Here is a 24,233-nt window from a genome sequence, read left to right as displayed (position 1 = left end):
TTATTACCGTAAAAGTGATGTCTTGATGAGAAAATAGAGACCTTTACATATGCAGGCGGATGTGAAGTGGGCAGACGGTCATCACGTAGTATTGCCGATAGGCTACAGAAAAGAGGTGTTGCGAGTTTCACAGGAGGTACCAGTGGGATGTCATTTGGGAATAAGGAAAACTCAAGCTAAAATCCAGAAGCATTTTTATTGGCCTGGACTACATAAAGATGTAGTTAAATTTTGTCAATCATGTCACACACGTCAAGTGATAGGGAAACCTCAGGCAGTGTTAAACCCAGCGCCCTTAATGTCCATTCCAGCATTTGAGGAACCTTTTACAAGGATCCTAATTGATTGCGTATAACCGCTTCCAAAAACAAAAAGTGGGAATCAATATCTTTTGACTATAATGGATGTGTCTACTAGGTTTCCAGAGGCCATTCCAGTACATAATAGTACAGCTAAAAAGATTGTGGAGGACTTACTTAAATTCTTTACTGGATATGGACTACCCACAGAAATATAATCGGATCAAGGATCAAATTTTATCTCCAGGTTATTCAAAGAAGTGATGGATAGCTTCGGAATAAAACAATTTAAATCAACTGCGTACCATCCAGAATCGCAGGGAGCATTAGAAAGGTGGTATCAGACATTAAAGACAATGTCGAGGGCTTATTGTCAAGATTATTCAGAGGATTGGGATAAAGGAATTCCAATCGTACTGTTTGCAATTAGGGATGCACCTAATGAGTCAACCAAATTTAGTCCTTTTGAACTAATTTTTGGGCAGGAGGTAAGAGGACCACTTAAATTGATTAAGAAAAAATTGGTGAGTGAGAAATCAGAAATTACATTATTGGATTACGCGTCAAAATTTAGGGAACGATTAAATAGAGCAGGTGAATTGGCTAGACAACATGTGAAACTTGCACAAAGTGTGATGAAATGGGTAGCGGACAAGAAATCAAATGTTTATAGTTTTACCAGTGGAGATAAAGTTTTAGTGTTGTTACCAGTGGTAGGTGAGCCTTTAAAAGCTAGGTTTTGTGGACCGTATCAGATTGAAAGGAAATTAAGTGAGGTGAATTATGTGGTAAAAACACCAGATAGAAGGAAGAATCACCGAGTGTGTCATGTGAATATGCTTAAAAGGTACTTTGACAGGGAAGGAGAGAAAAAGGAGGAGGTTTTAATGATTCTAACTCAAAGTGATGAACCAAATCCAGATGACTGTGAATTTGACATATCTCAAATTAAAATAGGAAAATGAGAATGTTCTTAAAAATTGGGATAAATTGTTGAGTTATCTTCCAGAGGAAAAACAAACTGACCTGAAAGAGTTATTGATATCATATGGGCAAGTTTGTAGAGATAAATTGGGAAGTACTAAAATGGCTATACATGATGTAGATGTGGGAAATGCTGTTCCTATCAAACCAACATCCATACATACTTAACCCTTTAAAATTGGTACAGGTTAACAAAGAGATTGAGAGTATGCTTAAAAATAGCATAATTGAAGTGGGTTGCAGCCAATGGAGCTCACCCATAGTGATGGTGCCTAAACTAGATGGTACCCAACATTGTGGACTATAAAAAGGTGAATGCAGTTACAAGAACGGACTCTTATCCTATCCCACGTTTGGAAGATTGCATTGAGAAAGTGAGACAGTCCACTTTTATTTCCAAATTGGATTTACTTAAAGGTTACTGGCAGGTACCTTTATCCGAAAGGGCGAAGGAGATTTCAGCTTTTGTGACTCCAGATGGTATATACCATTTCAAGGTTATGCCATTTGGCATGAAAAGCGCCCCAGCTACATTTCAACGGTTAACTAACAAAGTCATTTTAGGATAACCCAATTGTGCGGTATACATCGACGATCTGGCAATTTTCAGCCAGACATGGACAGAACATTTGAAACATCTGATGGAGTTGTTCGACCGACTTCTGGAGGCTTTTGGTGATAAATCTAGCCAAAAGTGAATTTGGAAAAGCCCGAATCACTTTCCTTGAGGAGTTTTCGATACCCTCGAGACAAAGGGAAATAATGCGATTTCTTGGCATGAGTGGATTTGATCGAACATGTGTGCAAAGGTTTTGTAGCGTGGTTGCTCCACTGATGGATTTGCTGAAGAAACGTCGAAAATTTCAATGGACAGCGGAGTTTCAACAGGCATTTGACTGCCTGAAAGTTGTGATAACCAATGCTCCAGTGTTGGAGAATTACAAGGGATTCTGTGATTAAATTGAACTCATGTATCTGACTTTAAAGAGACATGCCGAGGCGTAGAGAATTAGACGCATCGTGCAGAGACCTTCCTGCTCAACGAGACTGTCAATCATGAAGGATTTCAGTTGGAGGAAGAAGAACAGAAAAAATGGACTTTATTATTATACCTGTTTGCGTGTGTTGTTTTTTTAAACGAACAAGTATATTTACTGTGTGCATTTCTTAAAGGATGGTGAAAAGGTGAAAAATGAAACCATCTTGAAGTTGGTGGTTTGGTTTTTTTTCTTGGGGGGGAGGTGTCATGTGAGAGTACCCTTTAAGAAATGGGTGTTTAAGAAATGTACCTTTAAGAAAGAGAGCTGCTCATGTTACTGGAGTGATGTCAGAGTATGGGTGGAGCTGAGCTCCACTTCTGCTTTTTAGTTTCAGTTTGAGAAAGCTTGGGTGTGTCTGTGAGCTGCACTGCTGTTGATCTCTGCCATGAAAAACTATCCATGGATCATTTGGTGAATTCAGAAGAAGTATAAATGTTTTCAGTCTTGAATGTAAACCCTGATGTGCTCCTGTTTGGAGGTTTGTTAAGTCTTTTGGCTGTTAAAAGGACGGCATACAGATTACTTAGTGTTGTACTCTTTGGGGGGGTGTATTTGATTTACAGGTTGCTAAGATGTTCACTGTTTGTTTTAGAAAGGTTAACTTGAGTCCATAGAATAAACATTGTTTTGTTTTAAAAATCCATTTTCTGCTATACCATACCTGTAGAGTGAGCCGTGTGCTCCCCATACCACAATCTATTAAACGTTGTGGGTCAGGTGAACTCCATGATACACTTTGGGATTCTCTAAACCCTGGCCCATAACAATATCAACATCCTGTGGGCTTACCATTGACCAGACCTGAACTGGACCAGCCATATAAATAATATGGCTGCCAGAACAGATCAAAGACTAGGAATCTTGCGGCGAGTAACTCACCTCCTGACTCTCCAAAGCCTGTCCACCACCTACAAGGCACAAGTCAGGAATGGAATGGAATACTTTCCACTTGCCTGGATAAGTGCAGCACCACAACACTCAAATAGCTCGACACCATCCAGGGCAAAGCATCCCACTTGATTGCTCCCCCTTCCACAAACATTCATTCCCTCTACCACCGACGAACAGTGGCAGCCGTGTGTACCATCTACAAGATGCACTGCAGGAACTCACCAAGGCACACGTAGAGACACACACACGCATGCAGAGGCACACACGCACAGATAGGTGCATGCAAGCAGGTACTTGCACACATACACAGACATACATGCACCTCCATATCGAGTCATAATCAGAGTCATACAGCCCAGAAAAGGCTCTTGAGCCCATCATGTCTGCACCTACCTGATCTAATCCCATTTCCCATCACTTGGTTAGAAACCCTGTATTCTATGGCATTTCAAATCATCTAAATGCTTCTTAAATGTTGTGCAGGTTCTCGCCTCTACCACCCTTTCAGACAGTGAGTTCCAGATTCCCACCACCCTCTGGGTGAAAAGGTTTTTCCTCAAATCCCCTCTGAATGTCCAGCCCATAAACTTAAATCTATGCCTCCTGGTTATTGACCTAAGGGGGAAAGTTTCTTCCTATGCATAGACACATACCTGCAATTACAAACATAGGCATATACACGTACAGATACACAAACATAGACATATATTATCCCCACACTTGTTGCACTCTGGTTCTATGGGTCCTAGATGGCTGATAAGTCCAATACATGAATGCTGGACTCTGCCACATGGAGGAGCAGGTGGACCTGCGAGGGTAGATGCGTTTAGAGTTTTCTCTCCGACTCCTTGACTTCGCTTCTGAATAATCCTGACAAAGTCTCTCGGCGTGTTCAGTTCCTTCCTGAATAAGTCTTCTCATATTGGTCAGTCACAAGCCAGGGTTTTTCATGAGTTGGATGTTCCACCTCCTCATAGATGTCCTCACCCAACATTTCACAAAATTCCCTGGATTTGGGGAAGGTTCCATTGGATTGGAAAACAGTGAATGTAACTCTTTTATTCAAAAAGGGAGGGACACAGAAAGCAGGAAACTACAGGCCAGTGACTTTAAGATACGTCTTAGGGAAAATGTTCATACATATTATTAAGGATGTTATATAGCAGGGCGAAAAATTCAATGAAATCAGGCAGAGTCAACATGGTTTAGTGAAAGGGTAATTATATTTAACCAATTTATTGGCGTTCTTTAAAGAATTAACATAGAACATTACAGCGCAGTACAGGCCCTTCGGCCCTCGATGTTGCGCCGACCTGTGAAACCACTCTAAACCCCATCTACACTATTCCCTTATCATCCATATGCCTATCCAATGACCATTTGAATGCCCTTAGTGTTGGCGAATCCACTACTGTTGCAGGCAGGGCATTCCACGCCCTTACTACTCTCTGAGTAAAGAACCTACCTCTGACATCTGTCCTATATCTATCTCCCCTCAATTTAAAGCTATGTCCCCTCATGCTAGACATCACCATCCGAGGAAAAAGGCTCTCACTGTCCACCATATCCAATCCTCTGATCATCGTGTATGCCTCAATTAAGTCACCTCTTAACCTTCTTCTCTCTAACGAAAATAGCCTCAAGTCATAGAACATAGAACATAGAAAATACAGCACAGAACAGGCCCATCGGCCCACGATGTTGTGCCGAACCTTTGTCCTAGATTAATCATAGATTATCATTGAATTTACAGTGCAGAAGGAGGCCATTCGGCCCCCTGAGTCTGGACCGGCTCTTGGAAAGAGCACCCCACCCAAACTCAACACGTCCACCCAACACCAAGGGCAATTTTGGACACTAAGGGCAATTTATCATGGCCAATCCACCTACCCTGCACATCTTTGGACTGTGGGAGGAAACCGGAGCACCCGGAGGAAACCCACGCAGACACGGGGAGGACGTGCAGACTCCGCACAGACAGTGACCCAAGCCGGAATCGAACCTGGGACCCTGGAGCTGTGAAGCAATTGTGCTATCCACAATGCTACCGTGCTGCCCTTAAGAACAAATAAATCTACACTATATAATTTTACCGTAATCCATGTACCTATCCAATAGCTGCTTGAAGGTCCCTAATGTTTCCGACTCAACTACTTCCACAGGCAGTGCATTCCATGCCCCCACTACTCTCTGGATAAAGAACCTACCTCTGATATCCCTCCTATATCTTCCACCTTTCACCTTAAATTTATGTCCCCTTGTAGTGGTTTGTTCCACCCGGGGAAAAAGTCTCTGACTGTCTACTCTATCTATTCCCCTGATCATCTTATAAACCTCTATCAAGTCGCCCCTCATCCTTCTCCGTTCTAATGAGAAAAGGCCTAGCACCCTCAACCTTTCCTCATAAGACCTACTCTCCATTCCAGGCAATATCCTGGTAAATCTTCTTTGCACCTTTTCCAAAGCTTCCACATCCTTCCTAAAATGAGGTGACCAGAACTGTACACAGTACTCCAAATGTGGCCTTACCAAAGTTTTGTACAGCTGCATCATCACCTCACGGCTCTTAAATTCAATCCCTCTGTTAATGAACGCGAGCACACCACAGGCCTTCTTCACAGCTCTATCCACTTGAGTGGCAACTTTCAAAGATGTATGAACATAGACCCCAAGGTCTCTCTGCTCCTCCACATTGCCAAGAACTCTACCGTTAACCCTGTATTCCGCATTCATATTTGTCCTTCCAAAATGGACAACCTCACACTTTTCAGGGTTAAACTCCATCTGCCACTTCTCAGCCCAGCTCTGCATCCTCAGCCTTTCCTCATAAGATCTTCCCTCCATACCAGGCAACATTCTGGTAAATCTCCTCTGCGCCCTTTCCAATGCTTCCACATCCTTCCTATAATGCGGCGACCAGAATTGCACGCAATACTCCAAATGCGGCCGCACCAGAGTTTTGTACAGCTGTAACATGACCTCATGGCTCCGAAACTCAATCCCTCTGCCAATAAAAACTAACACACCATACGCCTTCTTAACAACCCTCTCAACCTGGGTGGCAACTTTCAGGGATCTATGTACATGGACACCGAGATCCCTCTGCTCATCCACACTGCCAAGAATCTTACCATTAGCCCAGTACTCTGTCTTCCTGTTATTCCTTCCAAAATGAATCACCTCACACTTTTCTGCATTAAACTCAATTTGCCACCTCTCAGCCCAGCGCTGCAGCTTATCTATGTCCTTCTGTAACTTGTAACATCCTTCCGCACTGTCCACAACTCCACTGACTTTAGTGTCATCTGCAAATTTATTCACCCATCCTTCTACGCCCTCCTCCAGGTCATTTATAAAAATGACAAACAGCAGTGGCCCCAAAACAGATCCTTGTGGTACACGACTAATAACTGGACTCCAGTCTGAACATTTCCCATCAACCACCACCCTTTGTCTTCTTCCAGCTAGCCAATTTCTGATACAAACTACTAAATCACCCTGAATCCCATGCCTCCGTATTTTCTGCAGTAGCCTACCATGGGGAACCTTATCAAATGCTTTACTGAAATCCATATACACCACATTAACTGCTTTACCCTCATCCACCTGTTTGGTCACCTTCTCAAAGAACTCAATAAGGTTTGTGAGGCACGACCTACCCTTCACAAAACCGTGTTGACTATCTCTAATCAAATTATTCCTTTCCAGATGATTATACATCCTATCTCTTATAAACCTTTCCAAGATTTTGACCACAACAGAAGTAAGGCTCACTGGTCTATAGTTACCGGGGTTGTCTCTACTTCCCTTCTTGAAAAAGGGGACAACATTTGCTATTCTCCAGTCTTCTGGCACTATTCCTGTAGACAAAGATGACTTAATGATCAAAGCCAAAGGCTCAGCAATCTCCTCCCCAGCTTCCCAGAGAATCCTAGGATAAATCCCATCCGGCCCAGGGGACTTATCTATTTTCACACTTTCCAGAATTGCTAACACCTCCTCCTTATCAACCTCAAGCCTTTCTAGTCTAGTAGCCTGAATCTCAGTATTCTCCTCGACAACATTATCTTTTTCCTGTGTGAATACTGACAAAAAATATTCATTTAGCACCTCTCCTATCTCCTCGGACTCCACACACAACGTCCCGCTACTGTCCTTGACTGGCCCTACTCTTACCCTAGTCATTCTTTTATTCCTGACATATCTATAGAAAGCTTTAGGGTTATCCTTGATCCTACCTGCCAAAGACTTCTCATGTCCCCTCCTAGCTCTTCTTATCTCTCTCTTTAGGTCCTTCCTAGCTAACTTGTAACTCTCGAGCGCCCTAACTGAACCTTCATGTCTCATCTTTACATAAGCCTCCTTCATCCTTTTGACAAGTGTTTCGACTGTTTTAGTAAACCACAGTTCCCTTGCTCAACCACTTCCTCCCTGCCTGACAGGTACATACTTATCAAGGACATGCAGTAGCTGTTCCTTGAACAAGCTCCACATTTCCATTGTGCCCAGCCCCTGCAGTTTTCCTCTCCATCCGATGCATCCTAAGTCTTGCCTCATCGCATCATAATTGCCTTTCCCCCAGATATAACTATTTCCCTGCAGTATATACCTATCCATTTCCATCACTAAAGTAAACGTAATCAAATTGTGGTCACTATCTCCAAAGTGCTCACCTACCTCCAAATCTAACACCTGTCCTGGTTCATTACCCAGTACCAAATCTAAACAGGCCTCGCCTCTCGTTGGCCTATCTACATACTGTGTCAGGAAACCCTCCTGCACACATTGGACAAAAACGGACCTAACTAAAGTACTCGAATTATAACGTTTCCAGTCAACATTTGGAAAGTTAAAGTCCCCCATAACAACTATCCTGTTGCTTTTGCTCCTATCCAGAAGCATCTTTGCAATCCTTTCCTCTACATCTCTGGAACTTTTCAGAGGCCTATAGAAAACCCCTAACAGGGTGACCTCTCCTTTCTTGTTTCTAACCTCAGCCCATACTACCTCAGTAGACGAATCCTCATCAAACGTCCTTTCTGCCACCGTAATACTGTCCTTGACTAACAATGCCAACCCTCCACCTCTTTTACCACCTTCCCTGAGCTTACTGAAATATCTAAACCCCGGCACCTGCAACAATCATTCCTGTCCCTGCTCTATCCATGTCTCCAAAATGGCCACAACATCGAAGTCCCATGTACCAACCCATGCCGCAATTTCACCCACCTTATTCCGGATGCTCCTGGCATTGAAGAAGACACACTTTAAACCACCTTCATGCCTGCCGGTACACTCCTGCAACTTTGAAACCTTACTCATGACCTCACTACTCTCAACCTCCTGTATACTGGAGCTACAATTCAGGTTCCCAAGCCCCTGCTGAACTAGTTTAAACCCTCCCGAAGAGCATTAGCAAATTTCCCCCCCAGGATATTGGTACCCCTCTGGTCCAGGTGTAGACCATCCTGTTTGTAGAGATCCCACCGACCCCAGAATAAGCCCCAATTATCCAGAAATCTGAAACGCTCCCTCCTGCACCATCCCTGTAGAGATGTGTTGTGAATGAAGGGGAACTGGTGGTTGCACTGTACTTAGATTTCCAGAAAGAATTTAATATAGTGCCACATCAAAAGTTATTGCGGGAAAATAATCTCATGGTATAGGGGTAACATGGATAGAAGATTATCTAGCTCAAAGCGAATACAGAATAGGCATAAATTGATCTTTTTCTGGTTGGCATGATATAACAAATAGTGTGCCACAGGAATAGTGCTGCCACTTTTTGCAATTGATATAAATGACTTTCATGAAAGGATTAAAGATATGGTCAGGATTTTCCGGTCCATCAGCCGCGCCTTCTGGCACTGCGTGCCCCCCACCGGCAACGGGATTCTCTGTTCCTACAGCCAGCCAATGGGATTTCCCAATATGGACATCTCACACTGTCGGGAAACCCACAGGTGTGGGTGTGCTGCCTGCGGACTGGAGGATTCCTCCGATGGAGAATTCCGCTGATGGTTGCTAAATCCGCTAATGGAGTGAAGATAAATAGGAAAGTACTGAAGTGGACACAATGAGGCTACAAAGGGGTAAAAGTAGATTAAGTGAGTGGGCAAGGATCTGATCAATGGAGTATAATGTGGGAAAATGTGAAATTGTCCACTTTGACAGGAAGAATAAAGAAGATGCATATTTGGGGCGAATCTCCAGGACTGTTAGACTTCGCAGGAATTCCCGCTGGTCCATTGAATCGGGCATTTGGCACACTACCCAGAACAACGGGAACCTGATCAAAATCCGTTAGCATCCATTTCAATTTCATTAGCGAGATTGAAGTGGAATGTGCGGCTTCCCAGAATGCTCCTGCACCCCCCCCCCCCCACCCCCCCCCCCCCCCCCAGCTGAAAGTCTTCCAAATCACTACTGGTCCCTAAACGTATGAACCAGGTGCCAAGGATACTGATGGGGAAAAAGTGGGTAAATACCTTCTCAGCACTTACCTCCAGGATTACAAGGGGGGTGCCTCCATGGAGGAGGGGTCAGGGGGGCTTGGGTTGGGTTGGAGGGGCTCAGGTCAGGGGCCTTTCCCAGTATGGTGGCCATATGGCAAGTTTTCCTTCTATAGCCTTGAAAGCCTTTAAACTCTCTCCCAGCACATTAATTTCAATGAACTGTTAATTGAAGGTAAAAGTCTTCCCTTTGAAGTTTTTTGCACATTCAATTTCATTCCCCTTTAACCTTTTCAAGCCTCTGGGATTGCTGAGAAGTCTGAAATCTTTGAACTGCATTGTTTACATTCAATTCCATAGTCCATTACCTTTTACGTCTATTGATTGATAGGTCCAGGCTATTTCAAAGCAGGGAAAGCTTTGTTTTAAAGCTCTTTATGGGCATTAACTCTGATTTTCTTCCTCTTTTGGGCATATGTTGTCTCTGACCACTGCTGGGGCTTAGTCTGTTCTGAAGTCCTTATAAGGACCAGGTGCTCTGTAGGAGAGCTGCATCCTGGCACACTGGTAGTACTGACCTGGCACTGCCAAGGGGCAGAACCTGAAGGGGGAGGGTCTCGAAGGAGGACCCTGAAGATGGGAGGCCTTTGGCGAACCCATAGTGGGGTGTCAGTTATTTGGGGAGGGAGACCTCTCAGCGATTGGGGAAGGAGCCTTGCTAGCGATTAGGGGGCGGGTGTAGTGTTATTTTCTGAGATCAGGGCGCCTTTTTTTTCTCACCCTGGCTCCACAATAACTTTGAAGCGTAGGAATTGTGATCTGGGTCGTGCTCAGCCGCCCGGCACGAATCACACCCGGAGATCACATTTAGAATTTGTTTGGGAGAATTCTGCACAGTATTGAAATAGTGAGAGATTGCAGAGCTCTGAGGTGCAGAGGGATCTGGGTGTCCTAGTGTATGAATCACAAAAGGTTAGTGCGCAGGTATAGCCAGTGTTTAGGAGAATGCTTACTAGAATAGTAGCTAGTATGGGTGGCTTGTCCTATGAGAAAAGGTTGCACAGGCTAGGCTTGTATTTACTGGAGTTCAGCAGAGTACGAGGTGACTTAATTGATGAATATAAGGGCCGGGATTCTCTGACCCCCCCCGCAAGGTTGGAGAATCCCCTGGGGGATCCCATCCCGCCACTCCGACGGCAGCTGCCGTATTCTCCGCTGCCGGCTTTCGGGCCGGGGCGGGGATCACGCCACACCGGCCAACGCCCCCCCCCCCCCCCGGCAATTCTCTGGGCCCTGATGGGCCGAGCGGCCGTCCATTTCTGGCCAGTCCACCGGGGGAGGGGGGAGGGGGAGGGGATGGGGAGGGGAGGGGGAGGGAGGGGAGGGGGAGGGAGGGGAGAGGGGAGGGGGGGAGGGGAGGGGAGGGGGTCTGTCTCTGAGCAGGGAGGGGGGGTCTGTCTCTGAGCAGGGAGGGGGGTCTGTCTCTGAGCAGGGAGGTGGGGTCTGTCTCTGAGCAGGGGGGGGTATGTCTCTGAGCAGGGGGGGTCTGTCTCTGAGCAGGGAGGTGGGGGGTCTGTCTCTGAGCAGGGAGGGGGGGTCTGTCTCTGAGCAGGGAGGGGGGGTCTGTCTCTGAGCAGGGAGGGGGGGTCTGTCTCTGAGCGGGGGTGTCTGTCTCTGAGCAGGGAGGGGGGGTCGGTCTCTGAGCAGGAAGGGGGGGTCTGTCTCTGAGCAGGGAGGGGGTGGGTCTGTCTCTGAGCAGGGAGGGGGGGTCTGTCTCTGAGCAGGGAGGTGGGGGTCTGTCTCTGAGCAGGGAGGGTGGTCTGTCTCTGAGCAGGGGGGGTCTGTCTCTGAGCAGGGAGGTGGGGTCTGTCTCTGAGCAGGGGGGGGGTATGCCTCTGAGCAGGGAGGGGGGGCCTGTCTCTGAGCAGGGAGGGGGTGTCTGTCTCTGAGCAGGGAGGGGGGGTCTGTCTCTGAGCAGGGAGGGGGGGTCTGTCTCTGAGCAGGGAGGTGGGGGTCTGTCTCTGAGCAGGGAGGGGGGGTCTGTCTCTGAGCAGGGAGGTGGGGGTCTGTCTCTGAGCAGGGAGGGGGGGTCTGTCTCTGAGCAGGGAGGGGGGGTCTGTCTCTGAGCAGGGAGGGGGTGGGTCTGTCTCTGAGCAGGGAGGGGGGGTCTGTCTCTGAGCAGGGAGGGGGGGTCTGTCTCTGAGCAGGGGGGGGTATGTCTCTGAGCAGGGGGGGTCTGTCTCTGAGCAGGGAGGTGGGGGGGTCTGTCTCTGAGCAGGGAGGGGGGGTCTGTCTCTGAGCAGGGAGGGGGGGTCTGTCTCTGAGCAGGGAGGGGGGGTCTGTCTCTGAGCGGGGGTGTCTGTCTCTGAGCAGGGAGGGGGGGTCGGTCTCTGAGCAGGAAGGGGGGGTCTGTCTCTGAGCAGGGAGGTGGGGGTCTGTCTCTGAGCAGGGAGGGGGGGTCTGTCTCTGAGCAGGGGGGGTCAGTCTCTGAGCAGGGAGGGGGGTCTGTCTCTGAGCAGGGAGGTGGGGTCTGTCTCTGAGCAGGGGGGGGGGTATGCCTCTGAGCAGGGAGGGGGGGCCTGTCTCTGAGCAGGGAGGGGGTGTCTGTCTCTGAGCAGGGAGGGGGGGTCTGTCTCTGAGCAGGGAGGTGGGGGTCTGTCTCTGAGCAGGGAGGGGGGGTCTGTCTCTGAGCAGGGAGGTGGGGGTCTGTCTCTGAGCAGGGAGGGGGGGTCTGTCTCTGAGCAGGGAGGGGGGGCCTGTCTCTGAGCAGGGAGGGGGTGGGTCTGTCTCTGAGCAGGGGGGGGTCTGTCTCTGAGCAGGAAGGGGGGGTCTGTCTCTGAGCAGGAAGGGGGGGTCTGTCTCTGAGCAGGGGGGGGGGTCTGTCTCTGAGCAGGGGGGTCTGTCTCTGAGCGGGGAGGGGGGTCTGTCTCTGAGCAGGAAGGGGGGGTCTGTCTCTGAGCAGGGGGGGGTCTGTCTCTGAGCAGAGGGTGTCTGTCTCTGAGCAGGGAGGGGGGTCTGTCTCTGAGCAGGGGGGGGGGTCTGTCTCTGAGCAGGGGGGGGGTCTGTCTCTGAGCAGGGGGGGTCTGTCTCTGAGCAGGGAGGGGGGGTCTGTCTCTGAGCAGAAAGGGGGGGTCTGTCTCTGAGCAGGGAATGGGGGGGTCTGTCTCTGAGCAGGGGGGGGTCTGTCTCTGAGCAGGAAGGGGGGGTCTGTCTCTGAGCAGGAAGGGGGGGTCTGTCTCTGAGCAGGGGGGGGGGTCTGTCTCTGAGCAGGGAGTGGGGGTCTGTCTCTGAGCAGGGAGGTGGGGGGTCTGTCTCTGAGCAGGGAGGGGGGGTCTGTCTCTGAGCAGGGGGGGGTCTGTCTCTGAGCAGGGAGGGGGGGTCTGTCTCTGAGCAGGGAGGGGGGTCTGTCTCTGAGCAGGGAGGGGGGGTCTGTCTCTGAGCAGGGGGGGGTCTGTCTCTGAGCAGGGAGGGTGGGTCTGTCTCTGAGCAGGGAGGGGGGGGTCTGTCTCTGAGCAGGGCGGGGGGTCTGTCTCTGAGCAGGGAGGGGGGGTCTGTCTCTGAGCAGGGAGGGGGGGTCTGTCTCTGAGCAGGGAGGGGGGGTCTGTCTCTGAGCAGGGAGGCGGGGGGGTCTGTCTCTGAGCAGGGAGGGGGTCTGTCTCTGAGCAGGGGGGGTCTGTCTCTGAGCAGGGAGGGGGGGTCTGTCTCTGAGCAAGGAGGGGGGGTCTGTCTCTGAGCAGGGAGGGGGGGTCTGTCTCTGAGCAGGGAGGGGGGCCTGTCTATGAGCAGGGAGGGGGGTCTGTCTCTGAGCAGGAAGGGGGGGTCTGTCTCTGAGCAGGGAGGGGGGGGGGTCTGTCTCTGAGCAGGGGGGGATCTGTCTTTGAGCAGGGGGGAGGGGGTCTGTCTCTGAGCAGGGAGGGGGGCCTGACTCTGAGCAGGGGGGGGTCTGTCTCTGAGCAGGGAGGGGGGGGTCTGTCTCTGAGCAGGGAGGGGGGTCTGTCTCTGAGCAGGGGGGGTCTGTCTCTGAGCAGGGAGGGGGTGGGTCTGTCTCTGAGCAGGGAGGCGGGGGGGTCTGTCTCTGAGCAGGGAGAGTGGGTCTGTCTCTGAGCAGGGAGGGGGTGGGTCTGTCTCTGAGCAGGGAGGGGAGGCTCTGTCTCTGAGCAGGGAGGGGGGGTCTGTCTCTGAGCAGAGAGGGGGGGTCTGTCTCTGAGCAGGGAGGGGGTGGGTCGGTCTCTGAGCAGGGAGGGGGGGGTCTGTCTCTGAGCAGGGAGGGGGGGTCTGTCTCTGAGCAGGGAGGGGGGTCTGTCTCTGAGCATGGAGGGTGGGGTCTGTCTCTGTGCAGGGAGGGGGGGTCTGTCTCTGAGCAGGGAGGGGGGTCTGTCTCTGAGCAGGGAGGGAGGGGGTCTGTCTCTGAGCAGGGAGGGGGTGGGTCTGTCTCTGAGCAGGGAGGGGGTGGGTCTGTCTCTGAGCAGGGAGGCGGGGGGGTCTGTCTCTGAGCAGGGAGGCGGGGGGGTCTGTCTCTGAGCAGGGAGAGTGGGTCTGTCTCTGAGCAGGGAGGGGGTGGGTCTGTCTCTGAGCAGGGAGGGGCTGGGTCGGTCTCTGAGCAGGGAGGGGGGGTCTGTCTCTGAGCAGGGAGGGGGGGGTCTGTCTCTGAGCAGGGAGGGGGGTCTGTCTCTGAGCAGGGAGGGTGGGGTCTGTCTCTGTGCAGGGAGGGGGGGTCTGTCTCTGAGCAGGGAGGGGGGTCTGTCTCTGAGCAGGGAGGGGGGTCTGTCTCTGAGCAGGGAGGGAGGGGGTCTGTCTCTGAGCGGGGGGGGGGGGTCTGTCTCTGAGCAGGGGGGGGGTCTGTCTCTGAGCAGGGAGGCGGGGGGGTCTGTCTCTGAGCAGGGAGGGGGGTCTGTCTCTGAGCAGGGAGGGGGGGTCTGTCTCTGAGCAGGGAGGCGGGAGGGTCTGTCTCTGAGCAGGGAGGGAGGGGGTCTGTCTCTGAGCAGGGAGGGGGGGTCCGTCTCTGAGCGGGGGGGGGGGTCTGTCTCTGAGCGGGGGGGTGGGTCTGTCTCTGAGCAGGGGGGGGGTCTGTCTCTGAGCGGGGGGGGTCTGTCTCTGAGCAGGGAGGTGGGGGGTCTGTCTCTGAGCAGGGAGGGGGGGTCTGTCTCTGAGCAGGGGGGGGGGTCAGTCTCTGAGCAGGGGGGGTCCGTCTCTGAGCAGGGGGGGGGTCTGTCTCTGAGCGGGGGGGGTCTGTCTCTGAGCAGGGAGGTGGGGGGTCTGTCTCTGAGCAGGAAGGGGGGGTCTGTCTCTGAGGAGGGGGGGGGTCAGTCTCTGAGCAGGGGGGTCTGTCTCTGAGCGGGGGGGGTCTGTCTCTGAGCAGAGAGGGGGGGTCTGTCTCTGAGCAGGGAGGGGGGGTTCTGTCTCTGAGCAGGAAGGGGGGTCTGTCTCTGAGCAGGGAGGGGGGTCTGTCTCTGAGCAGGAAGGGGGGTCTGTCTCTGAGCAGGGAGGGGGGGTCTGTCTCTGAGCAGGGAGGGGGGGTCTGTCTCTGAGCAGGGAGGGGGGTCTGTCTCTGAGCAGGAAGGGGGGTCTGTCTCTGAGCAGGGAGGGGGGGGTCTCTGAGCAGGGAGGGGGGTCTGTCTCTGAGCAGGGGGGGGGGGTCGTCTCTGAGCGGGGGGGGGGGGGTCTGTCTCTGAGCAGGGAGGGGGGGTCTGTCTCTGAGCACGGGGGTGGTTCGTCTCTGAGCAGGGAGGAGGGGGGTTCGTCTCTGAGCAGGGAGGGCTGGTTCTGAGCAGGGAGGGGGGGGTCTGTCTCTGAGCAGGGAGGGGGGGTCTGTCTCTGAGCAGGGAGGGGGGGTCTGTCTCTGAGCAGGGAGGGGGGGGTCCGTCTCTGAGCAGGGAGGGGGGGGTTCGTCTCTGAGCAGGGAGGGGGGGGTTCTGAGCAGGGAGGGGGGGCTCTGTCTCTGAGATGGAACACTCGCTATTTCCCCTCTCTCTGACAGATGGTTGCCGTGGCCAATCAGTAGCCCCCTGGACTCCACCATTAACCTGCACCGACTGATCTAACCAGACACAGTTGGTGTGTTTTGCTCAGATTGTTTCTTGACAATGCATTTGTTAAATGAAGGATTGAGCTCATTCGTAAGTGAAATGCTTTTCAAAGTTGCTAATGTGTGCTTGGGAGCCAAGTAATCCGACACGTAATGAGTAAATGCATCTGGAAAATTTTTAATGTCGAGTGGATTTTCTGATATTATTATTGTTTACAACAATTTCTCAAGTGAAATCTGCACCAATTGTATTACAGAATCAAAATAGTTGAAGCGATGAGCTGTTTCTACCAGATTTTGATTCTTACCTGCATCCAGCTTTTGTGAATGGGAACAGTTTGTGAAGCACATTTTGATGAAGGGAGAATCTCGTCTATATTTTCCAACATAACTGGTGCTGTTCTGCAATAATACGCCACTTCTCACAGGCACATTCAATCAGCCCTTAAACAACCTCCAGCCTGACATATAGTGGGCAGCACGGTAGCACAAGTGGCTTCACAGCGCCAGGGTCCCAGGTTCGATTCCCCGCTGGGACACTGTCTGTGCACAGTCTGCACATTCTCCCCGTGTCTGCGTGGGTTTCCTCCGGGTGCTCTGGTTTCCTCCCACAGTCCAAATACGTGCAGGTTAGGTGGATTGGCCATGATAAATTGTCCTTCGTGACCAAAAGATTTATTGGGTTACGATGAAAGGATGGCAGTGTGGGCTTAAGTGGGTTGGTGTAGACTCGATGGGCCGAATAGCCTCCTTCTGCACTCTATGTTCTATATTAATCCATGTTAATCTGGTAAATACTGAACTATTTCAAACTTCACGTTCTCTACATTTCCCTCCTCCCAAAGTGTCCTCAAGTCTGTCTTTTTTTATTGTTCTGTGGGATGTGGCTGTCTCTGTCTATGTCACCATTTATTGTCCATCCCTAGTGGCCTTCAGAAGGTGCCTTCTTGACCCCTGCAGCCCCTGAGGTGTAGGTGTACCCACAATGCTGTTAGGGAGGGAGTTCCAGGATTCTGATCCAGTGACACTGAAGGAACGATGATATATTCCCAAGTCAGGATAGTGAGTGACTTGGAGGGGAACTTTACAGGTGGTGGTGTTCCCAGGTAAACCCCCCCCCCCAACCACAATTTCCCTTTTCTATTGTTGACTCTTAGTCTAGGTTTGATTAATCTCACTTTATTACCTCTCCACCCTGTTACAAATGCCTGCTCTTTGACCATGAATTTGATCATTCCTCCTCGCAAGCTTTATTCACACCCCTGCACATGAGCTATGTCCATCTTTCAAAACCCTGACCTTATCTTGCTTCAATGAGAGGACTGTCCTTTTATCACAGAATCATAGAATTTACAGTGCAGAAGGAGGCCATTCTGACCATCGAGTCTGCACCGGCTCTTGGAAAGAGCACCCGACTTAAGGCCACACCTCACCCCTATCCCCTGAACACAGCAACCCCACCTGACCTTTTTGGACACTAACTTACCATGGCCAATCCACCCAACCTGCACATCTTTGGACTGTGGGAGGAAACTGGAGCAGCCGCAGGAAACCCACGCACACATGGGGAGAATGTGCAGACTCCGCACAGACAGTGACCCAAGCGGGAATCGGCCCTGGGACCCTGGAGCTGTGAAGCCACTGTGCTACCGTGCTGTCCACTATACACAAGCACAATAAAATACCCCTGTTACTTTACAGACTCTTCTGCAAATCCCCTCTAAATTCCTGCTCCTTAACTTAAAATCTATGCCCCCTGATTACTGACCTCTCTGCTAAGGGGAAACGTTTCTTCCTATCTACCATGTCAATCCCTCATAATTTTGCACACCTCGATCAGACCCACCCTCAGCCTTCTGTGCTCGAAGGAAAACAACCCCAGCCTAACCAGCCTCTCCTCATAGCTGAAACGCTCCAGCCCAGGCAACATCCTGGTGAATCTCCTCTGCACCCTTTCTAGTGCAATCACATCCTTCTCAGAGTGTGACGACCAGAACAGCACATAATAATCTAATTGTGGCCCAACGAGTGTTTTATACAGCTTTATCATAGCTTCCCTGTTCTTATATTCTATGCCTCGGCTAATAAGTGCCCCAAATGCCTTCTTAACCACCTGGCCTGTCCTTATCTACCTGCCCTGCTGCCTTCAGGGAGCTTTGGACATGCACCCCAAGGTCCCTCTGTATTTCCTAGCATCCTACCATTCCTTGCATGTTCCCTTGCCTTGTTAGTCCTCACAAAATGTATCACCTCACCCTTAGTAGGGTTGAATTCCATTTTCCACTGCTCTGCCCGTATAACCAGCCGGTCTATATATCATCCTGTAATCTAAGGCTTTCCTCCTCACTATTTACTATGCCACCATTTTTTGTGTCATCTATGAATTTATCATACCTCCCACATTCATGTCTAGATCATTCATGTGCACTACAACAGTCAGGGACCCTATGGTACGCCATGAGCCCAATGTGACACAACAAAGTCACGACTTGTGTTATCACAGCTGCTCAATGGTTGAAAACACGTTCAATATACAGTGTATTTAAAAAAAATCAGAAATAACTTTTCTTCCTCAACATTTTCAGCCCATTCAATAATTAATTGGTTAATTTCAGACTGAATCTTAATTTAAGAACACGTCTGGTGGACATCTGTTCCTGTTCCAATTGTCGTGGACAGATACCACTTGTTATGTTTCTCTGAGCCAGTAGATGTTTCCATAGAATCTCTACAGTGCAAAAGGAGGTCATTCGGCCCATCGAGTCTGCACCAACCCTCTGAAAGAGCACCCTACTCAGGCCCAATAGCCCGCCCTATCCCCGTAACTCCACCCAAGTTTTGGACACTAAGGGGCAATTTAGGCGTGGACAGTCCAACTAACCTGCACATCTTTGGACTGTGGGAGCAAACCAGAGCACCTAGAGGAAACCCACACAGACACGGGGAGAACGTGCAGACTCCACACAGTCATCCAAGGCCAGAATTGAACCCCGCACCCTGGCACTATGAGGCAGCAGTGCTAACCACTGTGCCACTGATTTTGCTGAATTTGATGCCATTTTGTCCTCTAACTGGCTCAATTATCTTTGGTCATCTTCATACGCAGAAAGCGTGTGTGTCTGGCTCTCAGATTAACCTTTGAGGAACCAAGGAGGCTGCTCCCAGTAAACAGCTGTACAGAATTCTAGTATTGTCCCTGTCTCTATTCACATCTTAAATAGTGTGTGTGTTTATATTGGTGTGTTTGTGTACATGTCTGTATCCACATCCATGTCTGGGTGTCTGTGTTTACGTCTGTCTGTCTATATGTGTTATGGCTATATGCGTCTGTCTGTCTGCCTACATGTATGTCTGGGTGTGTGTCTATCTGTGTCTCTGTCTTTCTAGGTGGATGTCTGTATGTGTCTCTTTTTATGTGCCTGTCTGCGTGTGTTTCTGTGTGTCTGGATGAGTGTCCGTCTGTCTGTGTCTATGTTTGGGTGGGTGTCTGCCTGTGTCTCTGTCTGGATGGGTGTCTGTGTACGCCTCTGTGTCTCCCTGTGTCTGGATCTTCGTTCCACTCCCTTTCAAGCCATAGATACCGAACGGGTGGGTATAGCTTTCGAAAAGTGGAATCGTAGTGAAGAACTCAAGATGTATTGCTGAATAATTGACAGAACTCCCTCGCTCTGATTTACAATGGCTGTGCATTGAAGTGCTGGTGCTGAACACTCAGCCCCGAAGTCATTCGCTGGTCCTCCCAGACCTCAACTAAGGGCTGACCGATCAGCCTTTCATTTAAAACAGGTTTCAAATATTCCTTACTTCAGGCCAGGCTGGTGAGTGTCAGAAATGAGTTGATTCAACAGGGGTTTGAATTCCAATTGCCCCCCACCCCAAGCCCGGGTTTCTGTCGTTTAATTTTATTTAGTTAAATTATAAAGATGATTTTCGTTGAACCATAAGACGGGCTTTAGTCAATGAGCTTGTGTAAAAATTCTGCTTCACGTTTTACTGAATGAATGGCAATGTGCAAATGCAAACCTGTGGCAATCTCGGTAGTGTTCTTTATCAGAAATTGACTAAAGAGCCGGTGAAATTGACCAGAGGGCGTTAACCCCTTCCTTACCCTTGCTGCCCGAGAGGAATAAGGGTCTTCAAAAAGTGCCCAGATTTTGGGTCGCCACTTCCTCCAACAGTTGCCAGGAGCCGAGGGCTTGGAGTTCCCCTCCCCGAGACCCAGACTCCGGCCGGGGTCCGGCTCCACGCCCGTATCCTCGTCCCTCTCGGCGCCGTCGCAATTCCCATCGGGGGGCTGGAAGATGTCCAGAGCCTCCTCCGCTTCCCGGTGCTGCCGGTAAGATATCCAACAGCAGGGTTCCACATCGGTCTCGTCCAGCCCCCAGAAAGCCAGCTCTTCCTCAAACAGGGGTCCGCACACATCCGCCGGGCAATGCAGCTTGCCCGTCCGGTAGTAATTCAGGACGTAGGCGAAGATGCCCGGGTGGCGGTCAAAGAAGAACTGCCTGGACTTGTGGTCGAAGTCGAAGTTTCCCTGGGCTCCGGGCTCGGTGAGCACAGCCAGCCGGGTCCCCGGCAGTGTCTGCAAGGTGCTTTTGTACGTCTCATGCCTGGTTCCACCCACGTTAATGGTGATCCTCTCGCTGTCCTCTCCCTTGGCCATCTCTGCTTTCAGACATGGTTTAGAAGGAGCTTTATTCCCTGGCTTGCGTCCCCGGTAAGATGAAACACACACGGAGCTTATCATACGGAGCCTCTGGCTTCACTCACTCTCCAAATCTCCCCCCGAGGAGCATCGGCTTTTATTTCGGCGCTTGTTTTTTTTTTCTTTTGAGCCCGGATCAAGTTACTGGAGAGGGGACAGGGCGATCGGGTGGAATCAGAGCGAGCAGTGACTGTGATACTGATGTTGGCAGCAATTGGAGAGAGAGAGTGGGAAAGGGTGGGAAAGGATGGGAGCCGCCCTGAGATCCCCCCCCACACACACACAGACTGAATCAATCCCACACACACAGACTGACCACCTGGTTCATTGAGCCGCTAGACTGCCTGGCATCAAAAACATACGGGAACAACTCCTGCCTGCTCTCCTTCCCAAATGGGTTGAGTCCTCAGGCGCAGCAACAGTTTGCTCCTGTCCCACACGCAGGGATTTCTCAATTCACCCATCAGTTTGGTCTCGTTGACAGGTTGCTGAGGGTCAGTGAAGCCTTTCTCACCGCCCGGAATATTAACCTGTCTCTGTGTTAACCACTCCATTGGCTTTTTGATCTATACACAACAGGAACAACTCCACTCACTGTCAGATCACAGAATTGACAAAGCCAGGAGAATCTTCCATCCTGGTCGAGTCGTTCAATGTGATCATTGGCTGATTATTAATTGTTGGCTGATTATTAATTATTGGTTGATTATTAATGATTGATTATTGGCTGATTATTAATTGTTGGCTGATTATTACTTATTGGTTGATTATTAATGATTGATTATTGGCTGATTATTAATTGTTGGCTGATTATTAATTATTGGTTGATTATTAATGATTGATTATTGGCTGATTATTAATTATTGGGTGAGTATTAATTATTGGCTGATTATTAATGATTGGTTGATTTTTAATGATTGGTCGATTATTGATTATGGCCTGATTATTAGTTATTGGTGGATTATTAATTATTGGTTGATTATTAATTATTGGTTGATTATTAATGATTGATTATTGGCTGATTATTAATTATTGGTTGAGTATTAATTATTGGCTGATTATTAATGATTGGTTGATTTTTAATGATTGGTCGATTATTGATTATGGCCTGATTATTAGTTATTGGTGGATTATTAATTATTGGTTGATTATTAATGATTGGTTGATTATTGGCTGATTATTGATTATTGGTGGGTTATTCAGTATTGGAGGGTTATTAGTTATTGGCTGATTATTAATTATTGATTATTGGCTGCTTCACTCCAGTCACAAGTCAAAATATTCAGGCTCTCACGTCTCCCTCCCCGGGTCCGGATGTTAAGACCATTAAAGAGGCAGCAGCAGAAGTGAGGGGACGGAATGGATTACTGACATCGCCGGAGTAAGGGTGGGGGTGGCTCTTGGAGGGACAGGGTGAGGTACCCTGTGTCTAAAGTGGCGATGGAGATTTTGAGGGATGGAAGAGAAGACAGGTCCCTCTTCCGGGGAGAAGGGTCCCTCTTCCAGGAGAAGGGTCCCTCTTCCGGGGAGAAGGGTCTCTCTCTGCCTGGGTAAGGGGGTCTCCCTCTCTGCCTGGATAAAGGGGTCTTATAGAACATACAGTGTAGAAGGAGGCCATTCGGCCCATCGAGTCTGCACCAACCCATTTAAGCCCTCACTTCCACCCTATCCCCGTAATCCAATAACCCCTCCTAACCTTTTTTCTTTGGTCACTAAGGGCAATTTATCATGGCCAATCCACCTAACCTGCACGTCTTTGGACTGTGGGAGGAAACGGAGCACCCGGAGGAAACCCACGCACACACTGGGAGAACGTGCAGACTCCGCACAGACAGTGACCCAGCGGGGAATCGAACCTGGGACCCTGGCGCTGTGAAGCCACAGTGGTATCCACTTATGCTACCGTGCTGTCCAGGGTCTCCCTCCCTGCCTGTGTAAGGGGTGCTCCCTCTCTGCCTGGGTTATTGGGGTCTCGCTCTACCTGGATAAGGGGTCTCTCTGCTGGGGGGGGGGAGTGCTCTCTGTCACCTTCTCCTCCTGGGCTACCCGCCCCTAAGGTAATTTTAAAAAAGAAGATATTTGAAAAGAGGAATAAAGTTGAGAAAGCTGGAAATACCCAGCAGGTCAGGCAGCTTCGCTGAAGAGAGGAGCGGGGTTAATGTTTTCGGTGGATAACCTTTCAGTTGAAACATTTTCTCCACAGATCACATTTTGCCAGCCCTGCCAGAAAATCGATAATCCTAAATTACAAGTATTAATTGATACATCGTCCATTGGCAGTTAATTATTACAGATCAGGAGTGAATATTGTTTCAACTCCTGGACCCAAGACTTACTGGGAAGAAGCACAAATAATTTCTCCTCATTTTTATTTCTGATGTTTAATCTCTTTGGTTTAGAATTTCTTGGATTGTCGAAGATACAATTTAAAAAAATCTATTTTTATAAATTGCTCCTTTCTGCCGCCAGTGGCGTCAAGCGACTGGAATCTGAATGAATATAAACCTCCAGCAGCTGCTGCTAAACAGCATAAATCAGAAACACACAGGAGCCAGCACTGTCTATTCTGTATAGTAGTCCCCTCGCAGTCAGGCAATCGAGGGTGTTATCCAGATGCAGACCCACCTATTCCGAACACACATCACAGGTAAGGACAGAAAACCTTGGATTTAAATCTGTCCATCAAATGTAGAAAATGACAAACATGTTTAGAACAAAGAACAAAGAACAAAGAAATGTACAGCACAGGAACAGGCCCTTCGGCCCTCCAAGCCCGTGCCGACCATACTGCCCGACTAAACTACAATCTTCTACACTTCCTGGGTCCGTATCCTTCTATTCCCATCCTATTCATATATTTGTCAAGATGCCCCTTAAATGTCCCTATCGTCCCTGCTTCCACTACCTCCTCCGGTAGTGAGTTCCAGGCACCCACTACCCTCTGCGTAAAAAACTTGCCTCGTACATCTACTCTAAACTTTGCCCCTCTCACCTTAAACCTATGCCCCCTAGTCATTGACCCCTCTACCCTGGGGAAAAGCCTCTGACTATCCACTCTGTCTATGCCCCTCATAATTTTGTATACCTCTATCAGGTCGCCCCTCAACCTCCTTCGTTCCAGTGAGAACAAACCGAGTTTATTCAATCGCTCCTCATAGCTTATGCCCTCCATACCAGGCAACATTCTGGTAAATCTCTTCTGCACCCTCTCTAAAGCCTCCACATCCTTCTGGTAGTGTGGCGACCAGAATTGAACACTATACTCCAAGTGTGGCCTAACTAAGGTTCTATACAGCTGCAACATGACTTGCCAATTCTTATACTCAATGCCCCGGCCAATGAAGGCAAGCATGCCGTATGCCTTCTTGACTACCTTCTCCACCTGTGTTGCCCCTTTCAATGACCTGTGTACCTGTACTCCTAGATCTCTTTGACTTTCAATACTCTTGAGGGTTCTACCATTCACTGTATATTCCCTACCTGCATTAGCCCTTCCAAAATGCATTACCTCACATTTGTCCGGATTAAACTCCATCTGCCATCTCTCCGCCCAAGTCTCCAGACAATCTAAATCCTGCTGTATCCTCAGACAGTCCTCATCGCTATCCGCAATTCCACCAACCTTTGTGTCGTCTGCAAACTTACTAATCAGACCAGTTACATTTTCCTCCAAATCATTTATATATACTACAAAGAGCAAAGGTCCCAGCACTGATCCCTGTGGAACACCACTGGTCACAGCCCTCCAATGAGAAAAGCATCCCTCCATTGCTACTCTCTGCCTTCTATGGCCTAGCCAGTTCTGTATCCACATTGCCAGTTCACCCCTGATCCCGT

At 49.6% G+C, this 24,233-nt stretch overlaps 1 protein-coding gene across 1 annotated transcript in view; it reads right to left on the bottom strand.

Annotated features, from left to right (window-relative positions):
- LOC140393797 (voltage-gated potassium channel KCNC1-like) overlaps positions 1-20,715 on the bottom strand; it is an 80,132-nt gene extending 59,417 nt beyond the window's left edge. The window contains exon 1 of the mRNA XM_072480242.1: positions 19,800-20,715. Coding sequence (XP_072336343.1) covers positions 19,800-20,438 — 639 coding nt within the window. The 5' untranslated portion in view covers positions 20,439-20,715. The remainder of the gene's footprint in view (positions 1-19,799) is intronic.
- Between the last annotated feature and the right edge of the window lie 3,518 nt (positions 20,716-24,233).

This window comes from Scyliorhinus torazame, chromosome 17, assembly GCF_047496885.1.
Source record: "Scyliorhinus torazame isolate Kashiwa2021f chromosome 17, sScyTor2.1, whole genome shotgun sequence".
Classification (NCBI taxonomy): Eukaryota; Metazoa; Chordata; class Chondrichthyes; order Carcharhiniformes; family Scyliorhinidae; genus Scyliorhinus; species Scyliorhinus torazame.
This window is presented reverse-complemented; position numbering and strand designations above follow the sequence as displayed.